The following is a 21,354-nucleotide window of genomic DNA, read 5'->3' on the forward strand; positions in this document are numbered from 1 at the left end:
GTTGCAAAGGAAGAATTGGATTCAGAAGGTAAAAATAACCTGGGGAGAAAAACAAAGAATGCTAACAGTTTACACTCATTTTCCAATGTTCCTTCTCTGGGTGTAGCTGATTCTGTCCATCATTGATTAATTGGAATTGGATTGGGGCAGTTAGATGACACAGTGGATAGAGAGCCAGCCTTGAAGGCAGGAAGATCTGAGTTCAAATGTGACCTCAGACACTTCCTAGCTGTGTGACCCTGGGCAAGTCACTTAACCCCAATTGTCTCAGGAAAAAAAAAAAAAATTAGGCAAGACCTCTTGGAACCAAGGAGAGAGATAGGCCTCTTAGAAAGCTAAATGGGAAAGATTTAAGACTTTGAAGGAGAAAATAAAGGATTTGAATTTTAACTCCTGGCTGAATTTAAGGTGATTATTGAACTGAATTGAAACTAAGACTGCCTCCAGAAGCTCCCCAAGAAACCTGCTCCCAGAGAACATTATATTTTAGAGAAGAGAACATTACACTCTAGGATTCTCAAAGTATACCATCATCTCATCTGCAAAGAGTGATCATTTGATTTCCTCATTGTTGTGGCCGTCTTTTAAGAGCTCATGGCATATGAGCCCTTTGATTTCAGAGACGAGATGAAGGAGACAAAAGACTCATAGGGTGTGAAAAGAGCTCCAGTTTATTATGGCATATAGCCTTGTTGATATACATTTTTACAAGCATCATCAGCGTGTGAACAGTAGGCAATCCCCATTCACCATTCAGAGAAGTAGCTCGTAGGCTTTGCGGTATATATGGTATCTGCCAGTGGGAGGAGAGTCAATCCAGCAATTTAGCAACTCACTCACAAGTGAGAGGCCCTGGTCAGGAATCCCTGTTTACATAGCCACTGGCTGTGACCCTCGGTTTACATTCATTCCCATGATCACAAATCAATGCTCCTTGTTCAACAAGGGTGTTTCTGCAACGTGGCAGAAAACTTATTGTGCATCAAAGGTTGAGATGGCCTCAGTACTCCCTCTTAGCAGAATTCATACTTTTGTACCTCATGACCTATTCTGATTCAACTCTTTTTCTTCCCTTACTGCTAAAGCTAATATTTCTAATACAATATTGAATAGTAATGATGATAATGAACAACCTTGTTTCATCCCTAATCTTATTGGGAATGGTTCCAGATTATTCCCTTTACATATGGTGCTTGCTGATGGCTGACTTTTTTAAGGAAAAGTCCATTTATTCCTATCCTCTCTAGTGTTTTTAATTGGAATGGATGTTGCATTTTATCAAATGCTCTTTCTGCATCTATTGGGATAATAAGGTTTTTGTTACTTTGGTTACTGATATAGTCAGTTATGCTAATAGTTTTCCTAATATTGAACCAGCCCTGAATTCCTGGTATAACTCCTACTTGGTCATGTATTATCCTGGGGATGATTTTCTTTAATCTCTTTGCTAATATTTTATTTAAGATTTTTGTATTAATTCATTAGAGAAATTGGTCTATAATTTTCTTTCTCTATTTTGACCATACCTGGTTTAGCTGTCAGTACCATATCTATGTCATAAAAGGAATTTGGTAGGATTCCTTTCCCTATTTTTCCAAATAGTTTGCATATTATTGGAGTTAATTGTTCTTTAAATATTTGATAGAATTCATATGTAAATCCATCTGGTCCTGGAAATTTTTTATTAGGGCATTGATTAATAGCTTGTTCAATTTATTTTTAATTTGGTCTTTTTCTAGCTTTTTAAGTTGCAAGCCCAATTCATTGATCTTCTGTTTCTCTATTTTATTCAAGTAGGCCTCTAAAGATATAAAATTTCCCCTTATTACCGCCAATTTATTTTTCTAAAATGGAAATATTTAAGTGATTTATTTCCTCTTCTATTAATCTGGGCAATCTATATTTTTGTAGGTATTCCTCCATTTCATTTAGGTTATCAGATTTTTTTGACATATAGTTGGGCAAAATAACTCCTAATTATTGCTCTAATTTCTTCTCCATTGATGGAAAGTTCTCCCTTTTCATTTTTGATACTAACAATTTGTTTTTTTCTTTTATTTTTCTCATCAAATTAACTAAAGATTTATCTTTTTTGTATCTATTATAAAGATTTACCTATTTATGTGTATTAGTTTTGTTTATTAATTCAGTAGTTTTATTGTTGTTTTTTGGGTTATTGTTTTTTTTTGCTGAGGCAATTGAGGTTAAGTGACCTTGCCCAGGATCACACAGCTAAGAAGTGTTAAGTATCTGAGGTCAGATTTGAGCTCAGGTCTTATTGACTTCAGGGCTGGTACTCTATCCACTGAGCCACCTAGCTGCCCCCTATAGTTTTCTTACTTCCAATTTTATTAGTCTCTCCTTTGAGTTTAGAATGTCAAATTTAGTATTTAATTGGGGGGGTTTAATTTGTTCCTTTTCTAGCTTTTTTAGTTGCATGCCCAATTTATTGATCTTCTCTTTTCTTGTTTTATGAAAGTAAGCACTTATAGATATAAAACTTCCCCTAAGAACTGCTTTGGTTGTGTCCCATAAATTTTGGTATCTTGTCTCATTGTCATTCACTTGGATGAAATTATTGATTGTGTCTATGATTTGTTGTTTCGCCCACTCATTCTTTAGGCTTTATTTAAGTTTTCAGTTAAATTTTGCTCTATTTTTCCCCTGGCCTTTCATTTGCATGTAATTTTTATTTCATCATGATCTAAAAAATGTGCATTTACTATTTCTGCCTTTCTGCATGTGATTTCAAGGTTTTTATGCCCTAATACATGGTTGATTTTTGTATAGGTTCCATGGACTGCTGAGAAAAAAGTATTTTCCTTTCTGTCTCCATTCAATTTTCTCCAAAGGTCTATCATACCTAATTTTTCTAGAATTCTATTTTCCTCCTTAACTTCTTTTTTATTTTATGGTTCAAGTGATCTAATTCTGAGAGCAAGATTGAGATTCCCCACTAGTATAGTTTTGCTGTCTAATTCTTCTTGCAGCACTCAACTTCTCCAGAAGAAATTTGAATATTATACCACTTGTTTGCATATAAAATAAGTATGGATATTACTTCATTATCTGTGGTACCTTTTAGCAAGATGCAGTTTCCTTCCTTATCTCTTTTAATTAGATCTATTTTTGCTTTTGTTTGATCTGAGATCAGGATCGTTAACCCCTGCTTTTTTTTTTATTATAATTATTTTTTTTTACTTCAGCTGAAGCATAATAGATTCTGCTCCAGTCTTTTATCCTTACTTTGAATCTATCACTCTGCTCTAAATATGTTTCTTGCAAACAACATAATGTAGGATCCTGAGTTTTAATCCAGTCTGCTATTATGGGAGAGTTCATCTCATTCACATTCACAGTTAAAATCACTAACTCTGTATTTCCTGCCATCTTGTTTTCCCCAAGTTATACTTTTCTCTTTCCTTTCAACTTTTCCCTGTCACCACTATTTTGCTTCTGGCCGCCACCTCCCTTAAACAGCTCTTCCCTTTTACAGTTTTTCCTCCTTTCTTATACCTTTTCCCTTTTATTTCTGTTCATCCTTCTGATAGCCTTTCCCTTTATCCTTTATACCCTTTCCCCTCCTATTTCCCTGTAGAGTGAGACAACTTTCTCTGTGAAGTTAAATATAACTGATATTCTCTCTTTGAGCTAAATCTGAGGAGAGTTAGATTCACACAATGCTCAACCCCCTTCTTTCCCTCAATTATAATAGGTCCTTCTTTTTTTTTTTTGCCTCTTCATGAGTTGTCATTTATCCCATTTTAATTCCATTTTCCTCTTCTTCCAGTAGAACACCCTTTCTTCCTCTAGTTTCTTTTTTATATCATCATTGTAAAATCAAATTGTATTTGCACCCTCTAAGTATACCCATACCAGAACAGCAGATCTCGAGATAAACATATCATCTTCCCATATAGAGATATAAACTTTTTAACATTTTTAAAGAAAGTTTTTTTTCTTTACTTTTTACCTTTTTATGCTTCTCTGGAATTCTGTATTTGAAGATCAAAGTTTCTGTTCAGCTCTGGTCTTTTCATCAGAAATAAATGAAATTTGTCTGTTTCATTGAAAGACCATCTTTTCCCATGAAAAATAATGCTCAATTTAGTTGGCTGCAATCCAGATTCCTTTGCCTTTTGGAATATCAGATTCCAAGCCCTTTCACTTAAAGTGTAAGCTGCTAGGTTGTGGGTAATCCTATTTGTGGCTCCTTGATATTTCCTTCTGGCTGCCTGTAATCTTCTCCTTGATTTTATGATTCTGAATTTTAGCTATGATGTTCTTAAGCGTTTTCATTTTGGAGTTTACATTTCACATTCTGTTTTTCAATTAATTGGTTTCTTTTATAAATCTGTTTTATAAGTAGTTACTTGCTTTTTCCATCTCGTCAGATTTATTTTATAAGGAATTATATGATTTTTCCTTTTCATCAAATCTATTTTTAAGGACTTTTCTTCAGATAATTTCTGTTTCCCTTTCCATACTCTTGCAAAGTTCTTGTTTCCTTGCCCCATTTTTCTTCTAATTTTCTTTTAAGATCCTTTTTGAATTCTTCCAAAATAGCCTTGTGAGATGAGGACCAACTTTTATCAGCCTTTGGGGTTTCATTTGGAGATAATTTGTCTTTAGGATCTTCAGATTTTGAGATCTGTTCTTTTTGTCCATAAAAACTATCTATGGTTAGTGCTTTTTTGGAGTTTTTTGCTCATTTGTTAAAAAAAGGTTGAGGTCTGCTCTTGGGGGAAAAGAGGAGATTGTCCCATGTGACAGTGATTTCAGGCTGTCCTCAGCTGGTGCTGCTGCTCCTTTAGGTTCTGGGTGACTGTGGCTAAATCCCATGTTATTCTGGGGTTCAGGGACTCATTATTTGCCTTTTGTATTTGTGTTGGATGTCTCACAGCTAATCTGCTGATCTGTTCTATCCAGGACAGAGTAACCAACAGCTGCTCTATTTTAGAGCCCCCAGGTTGATTTCCTGTGTAGATGCCACACCACTCTGGAGTCCCTGTGCTGTGCTTATATACTATGCTGTCTCCCTCTCCCTGCCCAATTGAAACAGACCCTTTTTTTAATTATTAATTTTATACTTATACATTTTTTGACAGTATATATGCATGAGTAATTTTTTTATAACATTATCCCTTGTATTCATTTTTCCAGATTTTCCCCTCCCTCCCCTAGATGACAGGCAATCTCATACATTTTACATGTGTTACAGTATAACTTAAATATAATATATGTGTGTAAATCCAATTTTCTTGTTGCATGTTAAGTATTGGATTCTGAAGATATAAGTAACCTGGGTAGAGAGACAGTGGTGTTAATATTTTACATTCAATTCCCAGTGTTCCTTCTCTGAGTGTAGTTGTTTGTGTCCATCATTGATCAGCTGGAAGTGAGTTGGATCTTCTTTATGTTGAAGATTTCCACTTCCATCAGAATACATCCTCATACAGTATTGTTTTTGAAGTGCATAGTGATCTTCTGGCTCCACTCATTTCACTCAGCATCAGTTCATGCAAGTCTCTCCAAGCCTTTCTGAACTCATCCCACTGGTCATTTCTTACAGAGCAATAATATTCCATAGCCTTCATATACCATAATTTACCCAACCATTCTCCAATTGATGGACATCCATTAATCTTCCAGTTTCTAGCCACTACGAAAAAAGCTGCTACAAACATTTTGGCACACACAGGTCCCTTTCCCCTCTTTAGTATTTCTTTGGGATATAAGCCCCAGTAGTAGCACTGCTGGATCAAAGAGTATGCACAGTTTGATAACTTTTTGGGCATAGTTCTAGATTGCTCTCCAAAATGGCCGGATTCTTTCACAACTCCACCAACAATGTATTAGTGTCCCAGTTTTCCCACATCCCCTCCAACATTCATCATTATTTGTTCCTGTCATCTTAGCCAATCTGACAGGTGTGTAGTGATATCTCAGAGTTGTCTTAATTTGCATTTCTCTGATCAGTAGTGATTTGGAACACTTTCATATGAGTGGATATAGTTTCAATTTCATTATCTGAGAATTGTCTGTTCATATCCTTTGACCATTTCTCAATTGGAGAATGGTTTGATTTCTTATAAATTAGGATCAATTCTCTATATATTTTGGAAATGAGACCTTTATCAGAACCTTTAACTATAAAAATATTTTCCCAATTTGTTACTTCCCTTCTAATTTTGTTTGAATTAGTATTGTTTGTACAGAAACTTTTTAGTTTGATGTAATCAATAATGATCTCTAGTTCTTCTCTAGTTATAAATTCCTTCCTCCTCCACAGGTCTGAGAGGTAGACTATCCTCTGTTCCTCTAATCTATTTATGATCTCATTCTTTATGCCTAAATCATGGACCCATTTTGATCTTATCTTGGTATATGGTGTTAAGTGTGGATCCATATCTAATTTCTGCCATACTAATTTCCAGAATTTCCAAAGTTCTTCCAAAATATCTTTGTTAAACTCCAAATATTTGTGGGTTCTGTTCCTCCAAAACCAGTTCAGAGGCTTGATCTGGTATTCATCTGAGGGACACCAGAGAGGGCTCAAATAAAGACCTGTCTACTCTCTGCCATCTTGGCTCCACCCAGTCTATATTAATTTTCAAAGTTTGTTACTGGTATATGGTTTGCATTTTTGTGTGAAGCGGTTGATTTTCTTTCCAGTTTTTTTTTCTAGAGAACTCAAATAGTTCCTTTTTTAAAAAGCAATCTTCATTTTTTGAAAATAAAATACTTTTTAGTTCTTTTTTTAACCTCTTTATTTCTTCTACTCTCTCTATTTCTTGTACTCTCAAAGATGTGTTTTTCTTTGAGTTTTTTCTTATAGATCTTTTAGAGTCATTCTCTTGAGTTGGCATCTTGAATGTCCCTGTTAAGTAGAAAAGGTGTAATGAGTTTTTTTGTTGTTGCTATTGGCTCATTCTTCTAGCTTTATTTTCTGACTTTGGTCCTTATGTTAAGCCAGGCTTTTTGCACTTTGAAAAGGACCATTCCTTGGTCCTCTTTTGTGTCCTTTTAGATCCTGCTGCTGCTTTTGTAGGGTATTGAGTGTTAGTTCCATGATCTCAGGAACAATTCAGTCTGGGCACCTGCACATTTTCAGTACAATCAAAACAGTCTGACCAAGGGCAGAGTCTGACCTCTGGAGGTAGTCTTGACCTGGATTTGGGACCAGACAGAACAACTGTGGGCTTGACCCTTAATTACAGTTTCTGTTATACTGCTGTGAGACTCAGTTTCTGATAGCCAACTGGAAAAAATTTTGCAGTTTCAGAGAAATAACTGCTGCCTTCCCTGCCCTGATTATACCAATGAACTCTTTTTTTTTTTTTTTTTTTTTTTTTTTTTTTTGGGGTCAGAACTGCATAGGTACTGCTTACTTTATTTGCTCCTTGCTCAGTATCTAATCTATATCTAAAGACCCTTCCCAATCCTGAACTGATTTCTTAATCAGTGATAGGTTATCTTATCTGGCACCTGGCTAGGTCACAAGTTGATAGGACCTGTTCTTGCTCCCTCCAGAAGGTTAGGTCTCTCCATGCTATGATCTATTCTTGCTCTCGTCCTCAGTGCTGAGCAGGACCTTGTTCACTTGTTGGTTCATTCTCTATCCATGAAGGCAGTATGGCCTCTTCTAACTAGACATTGTCCCTAGTGTCCACAAGTCTCTCTTTCTCCTGCTCTTGTAGACTATAAAATAAATGACTCGTTGTGACTTTTTTCTTGGATTTCTCAATTAAGATTTAATCTGGTGCATTTTCCAGATCTCTGTGGAATAGTTAGCTTGGCTGGTTTCCCCACAACTTGTTTTGAAAGGCAGAAACAGCTGAGAGATCCGTGCTATATCTACCTTATAAGAGTGACCATCATGTATCATCCATCTCATAATAGGCATTCTTGGGAAACAGGGTGATGGTATGACCTTGCAACATCTATCCAATAACAACTAATACTGAGTAGCAGGTGAGTAACTACTTTTATTTTTTTATTAAAACTTTTTTTCAGTTATCAAAATTTTGTTTTTTCTCCTCCAAATTCAGTTCCCATTGAAGAAGAAAACCAAATAAAAACAAATCCCATGTGAAAAAGCAAGGGAAAAAATGTGCTTCAGTTTGGATTCTGAAGTTCATCATTTCTCTCTCTGGACAAGGATAGCATTTTTCTTCATGAGTCTTTTGCAATGGTAATCATTGTATTGATCAGTTACTAAGTCATTTACAGTTAATTTTATTTACAGTATTGCTATTACTATGCAAACCGTTCTTCTAGTTCTGCTCACTTCACTTTGTATAACTCCAAATAAGTTTTCCTAGGTTTTCTCTGAAATCATGTGCTTTTATCATTTCTCATAATATAATAGTATTCCATTACACTCATATACCATAACTTTTTCAGCCTTTCCCTATTGATGAGCAAACTGTTTCCAATTCTTTTTCACCAGATAAAGAATTCTATAAAAATTTTTATACGTATGGATCTTTTGTTGTCTCTTTGTTCTCAGGTTATAGATCTAGATGCATTGCTTGCCCATAGATCATGCTCAGTTAAATAACTTTTTGGTCATAGTCTCAGATTATTTTCCAGAATTATTGGATTAGTTCGCAACTGCACTAACATTGAATTAGTGAACTTGTTTTGTTTTCCATGTCCCCTCTAAAATTGTCATTTTTCTTTTCTGTCATCTTAGCTAATTTAATGAGTATGAGGTGTGGTATGTCAGTTATTTTAACTTGGATTTCTCTAATTACTGCTGGAACTCTGTCTTCCCAGAAATCAGCTGGAGTCAGGCTACTCAAAAGTCTTTATTCTTGACCTCGCTGTCAGGGGATTAGATCTAGTAATCTCCACACCACCTTCCTCTCTCAACTGCCAGGAGAGAATGCCTCAATTTCCTGCTCTTACTCTACCCACACACGTCATTTCCCCTTCTTTGTCCCACCAATCAAGTCAGCACAGAATAGTTGGGGAGGGTCATCCTTTAAACATGCTATTAGAGAATTGTCCAATTGGCAATTAGTCTCACATGCTTCATTATCCTAGTGCCTTTGCTCAGTTTTAGTCCTTTACAAATTACTAATGATTCAGAGCATCCTTTGATATGATTATTCATAGTTTTTTCTTTTTTCTTTTTTTTTATAAACTGCCTATTTATATTCCATGATCATTTATTATTTGGGGGATGGCTTTTGTTCTCATAAATTTGTCTCATTTCCTATATTTTTGAGAGATGAAACCTTTATCAGAGAAACAAAGATTTTTTCCTCTACCTCCCCCACCCCGGGTTTCATGCTTTTGGTTTTAGCTATATTGAATTTGTTGGTATAAAACCTTAATTGTTATCAAAATTATTGAATTTTAACTTCCTGTGGACTTCTCTATCTTTTGTTTGGTTATGAACTTTATGCTATCCATAGATCTGACAGGTAATATTTTCTTTGCTTCCCCAACTTTCTTATTATACCAATTTTTATGTCTAAATCAAATGCCTATTTTTGAACTTTAGCTTGGTTTATGGTGTAAGGAATTGGTTTATGCCTAATTTCTCCCAGACTACTTTACAGTTTTCTCAGCAGTTTTTCAAATAGTGAGTTTTTTCCCTAATAGCTGGGATCTTTGGATATAGCAGATGTTTGTCACTTTTACTTGTTTGCTTCTGTTAAAAACCCATTTTGTTTCATTGATCAGCCACTCTGTTTCTTATCTGGTGTTATAGTTTGAGATCTAGTATTACTTAGTCCCATTCTTTCGTGTATTTTTGTCACATTTTCTTGATATTTTTGATTTTTTTTTTTTTTTGCTAAATTTTGTTATTCTATAAATAAGTTCTTTGATAGCTTAATTGATATAGCACCGAATAAGTAAATTTTCATAGTACTATCATTTTTATTTTCTTTTGACCTACCAATGAATGTGTTGAGGTGTTTTTCAACTGCTCATATAGTCCTCTGTGTGAGAATGTTGGCAGTTAGACTCCCAAGAATTTTATATCATGTGTACTTACTTGACATGCAACTTCTCTTTCTTTCTCTTCTAATTGCTTTTTGTTGGAGGGATGTGTGTGTGTGTGTGTGTGTGTGTGTGTGTGTGTGTGTGTGTGTGTGATATAGATGGGTAAATGATGATGAATTTGTATATTTTATATCTTGTAATTTTATTGAAGTCATTGTTTAGATTAGTGTTTTAGTTGATTCTAGGGTTTTCTGTGTGCAAAAAGTGATAATTTTGTTTTCTCATTGTCTTTTCTTATTCTTTCAATTTCTTTTTCTTTTCTTATTACTGTAGTTAGCATTTCTAGTACAGTATTGAATAAAAATGATGACCTAGTTTTACTGTCAGTCTTGGTAGAAAAGCTACTAGCCTGTACTCATTACCAATAATGTTTGTTCTTGATTTTAAATAGATACTACTCTTCCAAACGAATTTTGCTATTATTTTTTCCTAATATAATAAAATAATTTTAGTTAATTTAATTGAGATGATGTTGAATATATAAATTACCAGAGTTAAAATTATCTCTTTTATTATATTGATTCTGCCTACTCATGAACAATTTATTTTCTAATTATTTAAATCTGATTTTATTTGTATAAAATTTTTTGTTATAATTTTGTTTATATAGTTCCTGTATTTTGACATGTATTTAGGATTTTTCAAGCTTATCATATTATCTGCAAAAAGAGAGTTTTATTATCTCATTCTGATTTTATTTCTGTTTCTTCTCTTAGTACTATTAGTAGGATTTCCAATGCAGTATTTAATTTTATAGGCAATAGTGAACATTCTTATTTCACATTAATCTTACTGGAAAGGTTTCCAGCTTATGCCCATTACAAATAATGCTTGCTGATGGCTTTAGATAAATACTTTTTTTGTATTTAGGAAAAAACATGTTTATACCAATACTTTGAAGTGTTTTTAATAGAAATGAATATTGTATTTTATCAAATAATTTTTCTCCATCTATTGATATTATTTTATAAAGTTTTCATTCTTAATTTAATTTTTCATTATTTATTTAATTTTTCTTATATTAAACAATTCTTGCTATAAATCACTTGGTTTTCATGTATAAATACATTATAATCTGTTAACTAGTAGAATTTTTGCATCCATGTTCTATAATGAAATTGACCTATAATTTTCTTTATCTGTTTTTAGGTATAAGTTTAGGTTTAGGTTTAGGTATAAGTATCATATTTGTTTCCTAAAATAATTTTTTAAATTATTTTATTTGATATTGGAATTAGATGGTCTTTAAATGTGTGGTAGAATTCACTTGTAAATCTGTCTGGTCCTGATGCTTTTTTCTTAGAAAGATTTTATTCAGTTTCTTTTTCTAAAATTACTATTTAGATATCCTACTTCCTCTTTTGCCAACTTATACAATTTTTGTAAATATTCTTCCATTTTACTAAATTATAAATTTATTGACATATAATTGGGCAAAATAATTTCTTATGATGACTTTAATTTCATTTTTGTTAGTGGTATATTCACTCTTTTCATTTTTAATACTGATGATTTTGTTTTCTTTTCTCTGTCTTTTATTAAATTAATAAATGCTTTATTTTATTGGATTTTTTTCCATGAACCAATTCTGTTTTATTTAATAATTAAATGTTTTTTACACTGAATTTTATTGATCTCATCTTTAATTTTTAGGCTTTCTAAACGTGGTGTATAATTGGGAATTTTTAATTTGTTCTTTCTCTAGTTTTTAAAAATTGTATATTCAAATTTATTTTTCTGTTCTTTTAGGTTTCATTGATTTAAACATTTAGAGATATAAATTTTCCTCTGATCACCACTTTGTTATAGCCTACATGTTTTGGTATATTATTTTTTTCTTATCATTCTCTTTAATGAAATTATTCATTGTTTATGTGACTTGTTCTTTAATCCTCTAATTCTTTAAGGTCAGGTTATTTAGTCTTCAAATAATTTTTGATTAATGTTTCTATGACCCCTTGTTAAATATAATTTTTATAGCATTGTGGCCTGAAAAGATACTTTTAATGTTTTTGCTTTTCTGCATTTAGCTATAAAATCTGTATGTCCTAATATTGTCCTAATAACATATAACCTTTGTAAATGTATCATAAACTGTTAATAAAAGGGTGTATTCCTTTCTATTTCCATTAAATTCTCTCCAGTTATGTATCATATTTAGCTTAACTAAATTAAATTCTGTGCATTTATTTGATGTCTTATTTATTTTTGGTTAAATTTATCAAGTTCTGAGAAGGGAAGATGAATGTCCCTTACTATTATAGCACTATTTATCTCCACTTGTAATTTATTTAACTTTTCTTTTGAAAATTTTATATATTTGATACTCATAGGTTCAGTATTGATATTGTTTCATTGTCTGTTTTACTTTTTATCAAAAGGTAGTTACCCTGTTCTATCCCTTTTAATTAAATATATTATAGCCATAGCTTTCTATGAATTTATAATTGCTACCACTGCCTTATTTTGTATCTGCTAAAGCATAATAAATTCTTCTCTAAACCTCCATTTTAACTTCATATGCTTCTCTCATTCTTAAATGTTTCTTGTAATCAACATGTTGTTGAATTCTGATTTTTAATCATTTCTGTTATACATTTCTGTTTTATGAGTGAATTTCTCCCATTCATATTCAAAATTATAGTTACTATTTGTGAATCTCTCCATCTTCTTTCTCAGTCTCTTTTTACTCTATCCCTGTTACTTTATCTTCTCTCCTTACCTTATTCTATCCACTCCTCTTAAGAATGCCTCCCTTATTCTCTTACCTCCCACCATTCTAAAAGCCCCCCCACACACACACCTTGTCCCCACAATCCTCTCATCTTTGGACAAGTTCAGAAGATTTCTCTGCCTCTTCAGATATATATGCTGTGTGATCAAATGAGAGTATTCAGCATTACCAGTTCAAGCTGATTCCTCATCAGTTCTTTTCACACCTTGTATTAGATAATTGTTCCTTTTTACCTTTGTGTACTTTGATTTCTTAGAATTGACCCAAAATATACATTTTAGCCCCAACTTTTTTTTTTTTCAGTCTACCTTAATAGTGGTGACAGTTTTAAGAGTACTGGTAATGTTTTCACTTATAAGAAGTAGAACAGTTGGCTTTAATGAATACATTATAATTAGTATTTAATGTTTTCCTTCTATTTCTTGTGGATTTTTTTTTTTTATCAAATCTTCCATTTTTTTCTAGTCTTTTTTGTTACAGATACTTGAAAGTCTTTCAGTTCATCAAATGTCTATTTCTTTTTTTTTTTCATTCATATACTAAACTTTGCTGAATAAATTATTCTTGGTTGGAAGCCTGTTCTTTTGATCTTTGAAATATTAATGTTCAAAGACTGGTCTTTTGGTGTAGAAACTTTTAAATATTGTGAAATCCTGAATATATCTCCTCAGTATTTAAATTGTTATTTTTCTTGTTCCTTGAAATATTTCTCTTTCATCTGGAAGTTTTGAAACTTGGCTATATTCTATATAAGGGGGGGGGAAGAAAATTACAGATAACTTTATTATATATTTAAAAGGAAAAACAAGTTGTAATTAATAGATATGTGGTTTCATGTTATTATTGTATATTATAGAAATGCTTATTTTATCCCATGAATTAAAATAAATAAAATTTAAGAATAAATAGATGTTGCTTATTATTTTAAGGAAAATTAGTATTCTAGTATTTTTAATAAGAATTGGTGTTTTATTTTGTCAAAACCTTTTTCTGCTTCTATTGAAATAATCATGGTTTGATTTTGTTAGTGTTACTGATTTAATTAGTTATACTTATAATTTTTCTAAGCATTCCTAGCCTGGCCATGTATGAAATTTATGATAGATATATAGTTATAATCTCCTTGCTTTTATTTAAACTTTTATTTTAAAGTTTTGTATAAGTATTCTTTTTTTTTTTTTTTACTCTTCTTAGTATAGGTATCAAGATTATGTTTTGTTAAGAAAAAAGAAACTTGGTAAAACCTCTTTTTTTACTTATCTTTCAAAAGTTTATGGCATATTGGAATTAATTGTTCTTTAAATGTTGGGTATAATTTACTTGTAAAGCTTTTTGGTATTATGTTGTTTTCAAGATTTTTATTTTTCCTCAAAGAAACGCTTATGGATTATCAGTTTCTTTTTTCTAAGGTAGTGTTTCTTAAAATATTCTATTTCTTCCTCTTTTAAACCAATAACCACTTCTGGTGTTATATTTGATTTTTTTTTTCTTTTTTTTGTGAATTATTTCCTAGAAAGTCTTATTGGATTTGTTTCCAACTTGCATTTTCCTTTGAGGCTTTGCTTCTTAATGTTTTCAAGATATTGTCTTCCTCAACACCATTATTAACTTTTTATAATCAGATTGTTTTCTTGTTTGCTGATTTTTTTCCGGCCCAGTTCTTGACTTTATATTCTATGTTAATATTGTTTTCTTCTCCCTTTGGGGAGGAAGGAGATGATTTTGAACCACAGTTTTTGTCTTTTTTTTTTTGTCATTCTGATTTCACCACTCATTTTGAGGCCTATAACCACTTCAAAAGTGGTGTGATAAGGGTGCAGGTAAAGACTGTTTATGCCCTCTCTTCTCTCTGCAAGTTCCTGACCTGGTTTTGATTTGTATCTATTGTTTTATGTAAAGTTGGTTGAATTTCCACAGATTGCTGTTAGGCTCAGCCACTGTTAGTAAAGTTCAAAGTGCACTGCAGGTACAGAGTGACTGAATTCCTAAATCCCCTTTTCTTTTGATCTCCTATACTTATTTCACTGTAGGCTTGTATGTAGGGGCTAAAAATTAGAATTAAGTCTTTACTCTGCACTTAGTCTCAGAGCCACATGGCTAAGTTTCTGGAATTTGTCCCTTGCTCTTTCCATAGGAAGGGTCCCTCTTCTTTCCTAATTACAAATATTCCTCTCACCTGACCCAGAATTGAGTAATGGGTGACAGAACTGTTGGCAGATGGTTCTTATTCCTGCTCCCATTGCTGGTGCAGAGGGTTTCCTGGTATCTCTTTCTATACAAGTGTTCAGTTCTTCTTGCTCCCCAGTGTTGCTGCTGCCATGTTGCCATTACTTCATTGTGCTACTGAGAAGCAACCACATCAGTGGCTATAAATTCTGTCTTCCTAAGTGACTTACACTATTGACTTTTTTTTTAAACTTTTCTAATTAGAATTGATTCTGGAAAGCTCTTTTAGCTGTGGAGGAGTTAAAGCAAAATGTCCTTCATCTTGATTTTGCAGCTATGAAAGTATTTAAACATAGGCATTTTCTCTAAAGAATGATTTTGGCTTATCTCCCAAATTTTGGTATGTTGCCTTATTTTCTTACCTAAATGAAATTACCCATTGTTTGTATGATTTATCTTTTACCTACTAATTTTTTGGACAAAGTTATTTGGTCTCCAGTACATTGTTAATCCTTTCTTCATTGGCCTTTTATTGAATATAATTTTATTGCATTGTAGTCTGTAAAAGAATGTTTTATATCATTACCACTCTGTATTTGTATGTGAGATTTTTATGTAATAATCAGGTTTTATAAAGATTATACACATAGTTGAGATATATGCATATTCCTTTTAATCCCAGACTAATTTCATGATGTCTGTTACTTAAACTTTACCAATTTTTGTTCTAAACCATTTTTTCTTTCTTTGCTCTATTTCTTCCAGATAGTCATATAGTTCTTATAGGAAATCAATCTTTTTCTTTGAACTTACTTAAAAGTATTAGAATTTCTCTTTCCTTCCAGGTTAGGAGGGTTTTTGGGGGGAGGAGGTTTGTTTTGTTTTATTTTTTAGTATCTTTGACTCTATTACAATTCTTTCTAGTAGTCTGTATGCACTTAAGCTCATTCATCTCTCTTCAGTCTTAGTTTCTCACCTGGGACTTTGTGCCAGGACCTCCTGCTCAGTATTCAATAAAGTGGTTAGCTCTGCCTGATTTCAGCCTTACAGCACTGATAAAAATATTATCTCTATCCTAATTTCCAATTGTTTTTTTTTTCCCCCTTTGATTCAGCACACTGATTTAATTAAGTCTCAAGGACAGATTCAGTACCTTTTAAAGTACATCCTATATGGAGAGAGGTTTGGTGTAGCAAGCTTTCTTATGACATGGAAAACTGAATTGTCTTTGTGGCATCTTATATCTTCATCACCACAAAAAAATAAATGTTGCTGTGATTTTTATATTAACTTTTGGGCAGAAGTTTAAAAAAGAAGAGACCCTTTCTCTTTTGTTCCAGTATTTGGATTTGGCCCTTTAATCAGTCTTTTCAAGTTAACATTTTAAATTATAAAGAGGTTTTTCTATCATGGGGAAAGTTGTAAGGTTATCTACTGAATCATGTGGATTTTTAGAGATGTATTGTCTATTTTTCATTTGAGTTGGCATTTTATCCCCTCAACTATTGTAACTTCTCCTTAAAAACTAGGGTAAATGTCTACTTTAAAAAGAACAAAACTGGAAAAAAAAACAAATTGGAAATCTTATACTTGCTGTTCTTTAGGAGTTGATTTTGGGATAACACAAAATTACCCAGGAAATTTCCTAGTAGTACATTCTTAGTGTTTCATTATATTAGTACACATTAACAAAAGAAGCTTATTTTAGGATTTCCAACATGAAGGATTTGATTCTGCAGAGTTTTTTGTTTTGTTTTTTAAACACATATACAACTAGTATTCAGAATTTGCTTTTAGTTTCCAAATATTTCACATATTTTCTTCTTTATTTTTATTAATATATTTGAAGTATCAACTTACCTAGTGTTTTACTCAATTTAAGTTTGTATAATTGATGTGATTTCTAGTTGTCCCAAAACTGAGAGATTTTTATAGATGCAAAATATAGGGAGCTCATATTAAGAGAAAATTTGTAAGCAAACCCCATTTAATTTCATATGTTGGCCAGTGTAATGTATATTTTAAGGACATAGGGCTTTATTTTCTTGAAAATTAACATTCTTTGTTTCATTTCCGCTATATATATAATACAGTATATATTCAACTAGATTTACTTATTTGTATAAAGTAAAACCTATTTGTTTTCCATCTTGCTGGTGATTAGTTTGCTGAACAGAATTTTTCTGAAAGACATATTTTTCTTAATATTTACAGTACAGAGCATGCTTGGATAGGATGCAAGAGCTGGAGGATTTGCTTGTTAAAGAAAGAGACAACTCTCGACGACTGCTATCCGATAAGGAAAGGGAAATGGCAGAAGTAAGGAATCAAATGCAGCAACAGTTAAATGAATATGAACAACTTCTAGATGTGAAATTAGCCCTAGACGTGGAAATCCGTGCATATAGGAAATTGTTGGAGGTTGAAGAAGAAAGGTAAGAAATGAAGTGCTACTTCCTTCTCCTTTGTACCCCTCTGTGATTATTTTTTAAAGAAATAATTTATATTTTTTTCAGCACTTAAAGCTGGTACTGTTATTTATTTATTGCCATTTCTTTTCCCCTCAAAAGCTTTCAAATAAAGAGAATAATGGATTGCAGTCCTCTCTTATAACCAGGAAATATATTGCAGAAAAACAACACATTTTGTTGGTATGCCTTGCAGTATGAGAATTCCTATGAGACTTGAGACTTACCAGAGTTTAGATATGTGATAGGAATGAAGTTTTTAAAATGTCTCAAGGCATTATAGAGACTAATTGGAGTTAAAAAACATTCCATTAATATATACTGGTAATGATTAGTGCCAACTTATAATATAGGAATCACAAGGCAGAGATATTTAAAAGAAATTGTAAAACATGAGACAGAGTAGAAATGTAACATTTTGTCTTTTAACAGTAGTTTTTATGAAGCTATCCTTATTAATGTATGCTTCTACATAAAAATGATAAAGAAATTTGCAAAAGTTAAAATCCACAGTTTCAAGAGCCTGATTTATCATGTTAAAACTAACTTCATATAATTTACATAAAATACATTCTAAAATGATTATCCTACTGATTTTGGTAGTATTTAGGTGATAGAAAATTTAAAAAAATTTTTTTTGTCTTTATTTTAAAGGTGGTGAATCTGATCTATAAATGTGAGGTAACTGACTTGGGGTCAGTTTGGAGCCAGAATTACAATCTAGGGTGATTTTTGTCATTTGCACATCAGTATTATATAGCAGAAAGTTAGCAATACTTTATTTTAGAAAGCTAATCAGCTTCTATTTTAAGTGAGAGAGGAAAATATATACCCGTGAAAACACCAAGTAAATCTTTTTCTTTTTTATGTAGGTTAAAGCTTTCTCCAACTCCTTCTTCTCGTGTAACAGTGTCAAGAGCATCATCTAGTCAAAGTGTGCGTACAACTAAAGGAAAGAGGAAGAGAGTTGATGTGGAGGAATCTGAGGCCAGTAGTAGCATCAGCATCTCTCATTCAGCTTCAGCCACTGGAAATGTCTGTATTGAAAAGATAGATGTTGATGGAAAATTTATTTGCCTAAAGAACACTTCTGAACAGGTAAAATAAAGCTGTGCACCTACTTCCTTCAGAAAGCCTATTTGTTGGGATTACTGTCTTGACTTCATAAATTTCTTCTTTTTTTTGCATAAGCTTTTTAAATCAGTATCCCATTCCTCTCACAGTCCCTCTTGCCAGTACTCTTTAAATAACTTCTGTGATGAAAGTGACTATTCACTATTGAAATTTAAATTTAATATAAATGTATGTATCTGATGTTTTAAAAGTTTTGTTTAGGCAAACTTATCATATTAAGTTGTGTCTTTGTAAACACTTTACCAAAGAGAGGTCTTTTTCCATGATAATGGGACCTGTAATGAGAAAAGCTTATGAGATGATGAGTTAAAAATTCTTTGGATCGTTTAATACCAGAAGCTTGGAGGTGGGGAATTTATGAGTACAGACTAGACCCATATAGAGATTTTTTTTCCTTTAAATTGACAAATAACATAATGCTGTTATATGTAGACCAAAAGCAAAATGTTTTTTTCTTCTACAATTTGAGAAAACACTTTCAAAAATTAACTATGTAGATTTTATAGTAGGTTATCAACAATTTTCCTGAATTTCCTATTTTAAGATGGCTGAATATAACAGATGACTCAGTATTTAAGATATCTTCTTCTTTATCGCTTCAGCAGTATGAAGACCAAGACCATAATAAGAAATCTAGGATTGTGAGAGGAAGATATAACTGTTATTGCTAGGGGTCAGTCAAGAGGGCCCTCTTGCATATATTTTAGGGTCAAAAGTGAGTATTAGCCTAGTTTATCTAGAAATCATCTCTTCCCTGCCCACCATTGATTATTGAAAAAATATATTATATTGGTATATGAATAACCATTTAGGCAGAGTTGATTAAACTAACTCTGAAAAAAAGGTTATGTGATTCCTTGTTATAATCCCAAGTCACAAAAGCCGTATAGTCACAGCTAATCAGTTCTATTTATTTTAATAATCTTAGATAAAAGGAATGAGTTACAGATTCAGATAAGAAAACATTTTTCCTTCTTAAATATGTATTTACATTTTAAAGGTCTTAAAACCATAAGATATTTAATATTTCTGATTATGATTGACAACTGAAATAATGGTCCTGTAATAGATTTAATTTTTATTTTATTTATAATGATTTATACTAGAAATTTCCAGAGATCTCTGATTTTTTTTTTAAATCATTGATAAATGCTTCACTCTACATGATCTTTGAAAATTTTTGTGTCTGAAAAATACAGCCACAAAATGAAACCTTACTGAACTGGGTCTTAGATAACAAGTGCATGAATGTTACCAGGTTTAAAGCTTTTTCATCTTAATAGGAATTAGAAGAGGTTATACTCTTTCGGAGAAACCAGGATCATTTCCATAGCAGAACAATATTTCTATTTGATTAAATCACAATAGCTGATTAAATTAGTATAGCTGGTGTTTGGGGGATTTATATATTTTAAATAAACTTTATGTTTATGAGACTTTTAATTGTGAATTACATGAAGTTCAATCTGCCAAATGAGAGGTCCTTTATTTCAGAATGTGAAAATGTGAACCTTGAAAACCACAAAGAAAGAAAAAAGCTTCTTTTATTAAGCCAAACCTATGTTTGACTAAATTTAAAAGTTTATTTAGTTCTCAACTACCTTTGTGTATATTTGAAACAATCTTTATTTCATTTATTCTGTGCCTAGGATCAACCAATGGGAGGCTGGGAGATGATCAGAAAAATAGGAGATAGTTCTGTCAGTTATAAATATTCTTCAAGATATGTATTGAAAGCAGGCCAAACTGTTACAGTAAGTGATTTTTTTTTTCTTTCTGGAAATAAACTTAAGGTATTAATTAGATTAATTATTTTGGGGTGGAGGTACTGGGAGAGAGTCTAGCTGTGATTTCATTAGGATAGAGAGCTCTCAATAGAGTTCCATCTACCAATTCAGATCAACAACCCCTACTCTATCATTTATAGTTTTGAGATTTCTCTGAAGCACTTGCCCCAGGCCACAGAGCAAGCATGTATCAAATATAGGTCTTAAATCTTGGTTTTCCTGATTCCAAATACCTTTATCCATTATGTTACATTGCCTGATTCTGTTTTAATATTTCTTATCTTTTTTATTAGATTTCTAATAATAAGTATTTTAAGTTCATGGATGTCTTTTCTTCTTTTCAGTTACTTAGAGAATTCTATAAAGTGATAGGTATTTCTGTATTGGCTAATGATGATATTCAACTCGCAGGATGAGTTGCTAAATCTAGATTTCCCTTTTTGCTTCGTGAATACAGAATATTTGCTTTTACTATTACTGTATCTCAGTCTTATTTGGAAAGCCATATCTTGTTGAAACAAACATTAAGATAATTTCTCCAGTCTCTAAAACTTAAGAGCACAGAAAGTCATCTGTGATATTGCTTTGCATGTTGACTGCTGTCATCAAAGAGATTTGAAATTTCAACTTGATTTGGAATTAAACACTGAAACATTTCTATCTTAGTATATTTTAGAATATCAGTCAGGCAGGCAACAAGTATTTTTTTATCTGGCAGGCACTGTTTTAAGCACTGACAGTAAAAAAGTCTAAAAACATGGTTCCTGCCTTTAAGGATGATTAATGTTATAATAAAGACAAGATGTAAACCATCGTGTGTGTGTGTGTACACATGTACATAGATACACACATATACATATACACATACATATTTACACAAATAGTAAATGAAAGATAATATTACAGCATACTATACTTCAAATTATTAGTATACTTTTTATGGAAATGTTTTTCATAAAATGAAAAGGTTTTCTCCTTTTTCTGGGAAGGGCTTCAAACTTCAAATTTAAGTTTGATAATGGAACAAAATGAAACACTTGTAATT

General features: G+C 32.1%; 1 protein-coding gene across 6 annotated transcripts in view; it reads left to right on the top strand.

The window, feature by feature from the left end:
- The window catches only part of LMNB1 (lamin B1), a 77,439-nt gene that overhangs the window by 41,566 nt on the left and 14,519 nt on the right, over positions 1 to 21,354 (top strand). For all 6 annotated transcript variants that reach the window (XR_012484693.1, XM_074281968.1, XM_074281972.1 and 3 more), the window contains 3 exons: positions 17,135 to 17,355; positions 18,261 to 18,486; positions 20,172 to 20,276. Coding sequence is in view for 5 of the 6 variants with exons in the window: in XM_074281968.1 (XP_074138069.1) it covers positions 17,135 to 17,355; positions 18,261 to 18,486; positions 20,172 to 20,276 (552 nt within the window). In the remaining variant the exon portion in view is untranslated. The remainder of the gene's footprint in view (positions 1 to 17,134; positions 17,356 to 18,260; positions 18,487 to 20,171; positions 20,277 to 21,354) is intronic.

This window comes from Sminthopsis crassicaudata, chromosome 1, assembly GCF_048593235.1.
Source record: "Sminthopsis crassicaudata isolate SCR6 chromosome 1, ASM4859323v1, whole genome shotgun sequence".
NCBI classification, from domain to species: Eukaryota; Metazoa; Chordata; class Mammalia; order Dasyuromorphia; family Dasyuridae; genus Sminthopsis; species Sminthopsis crassicaudata.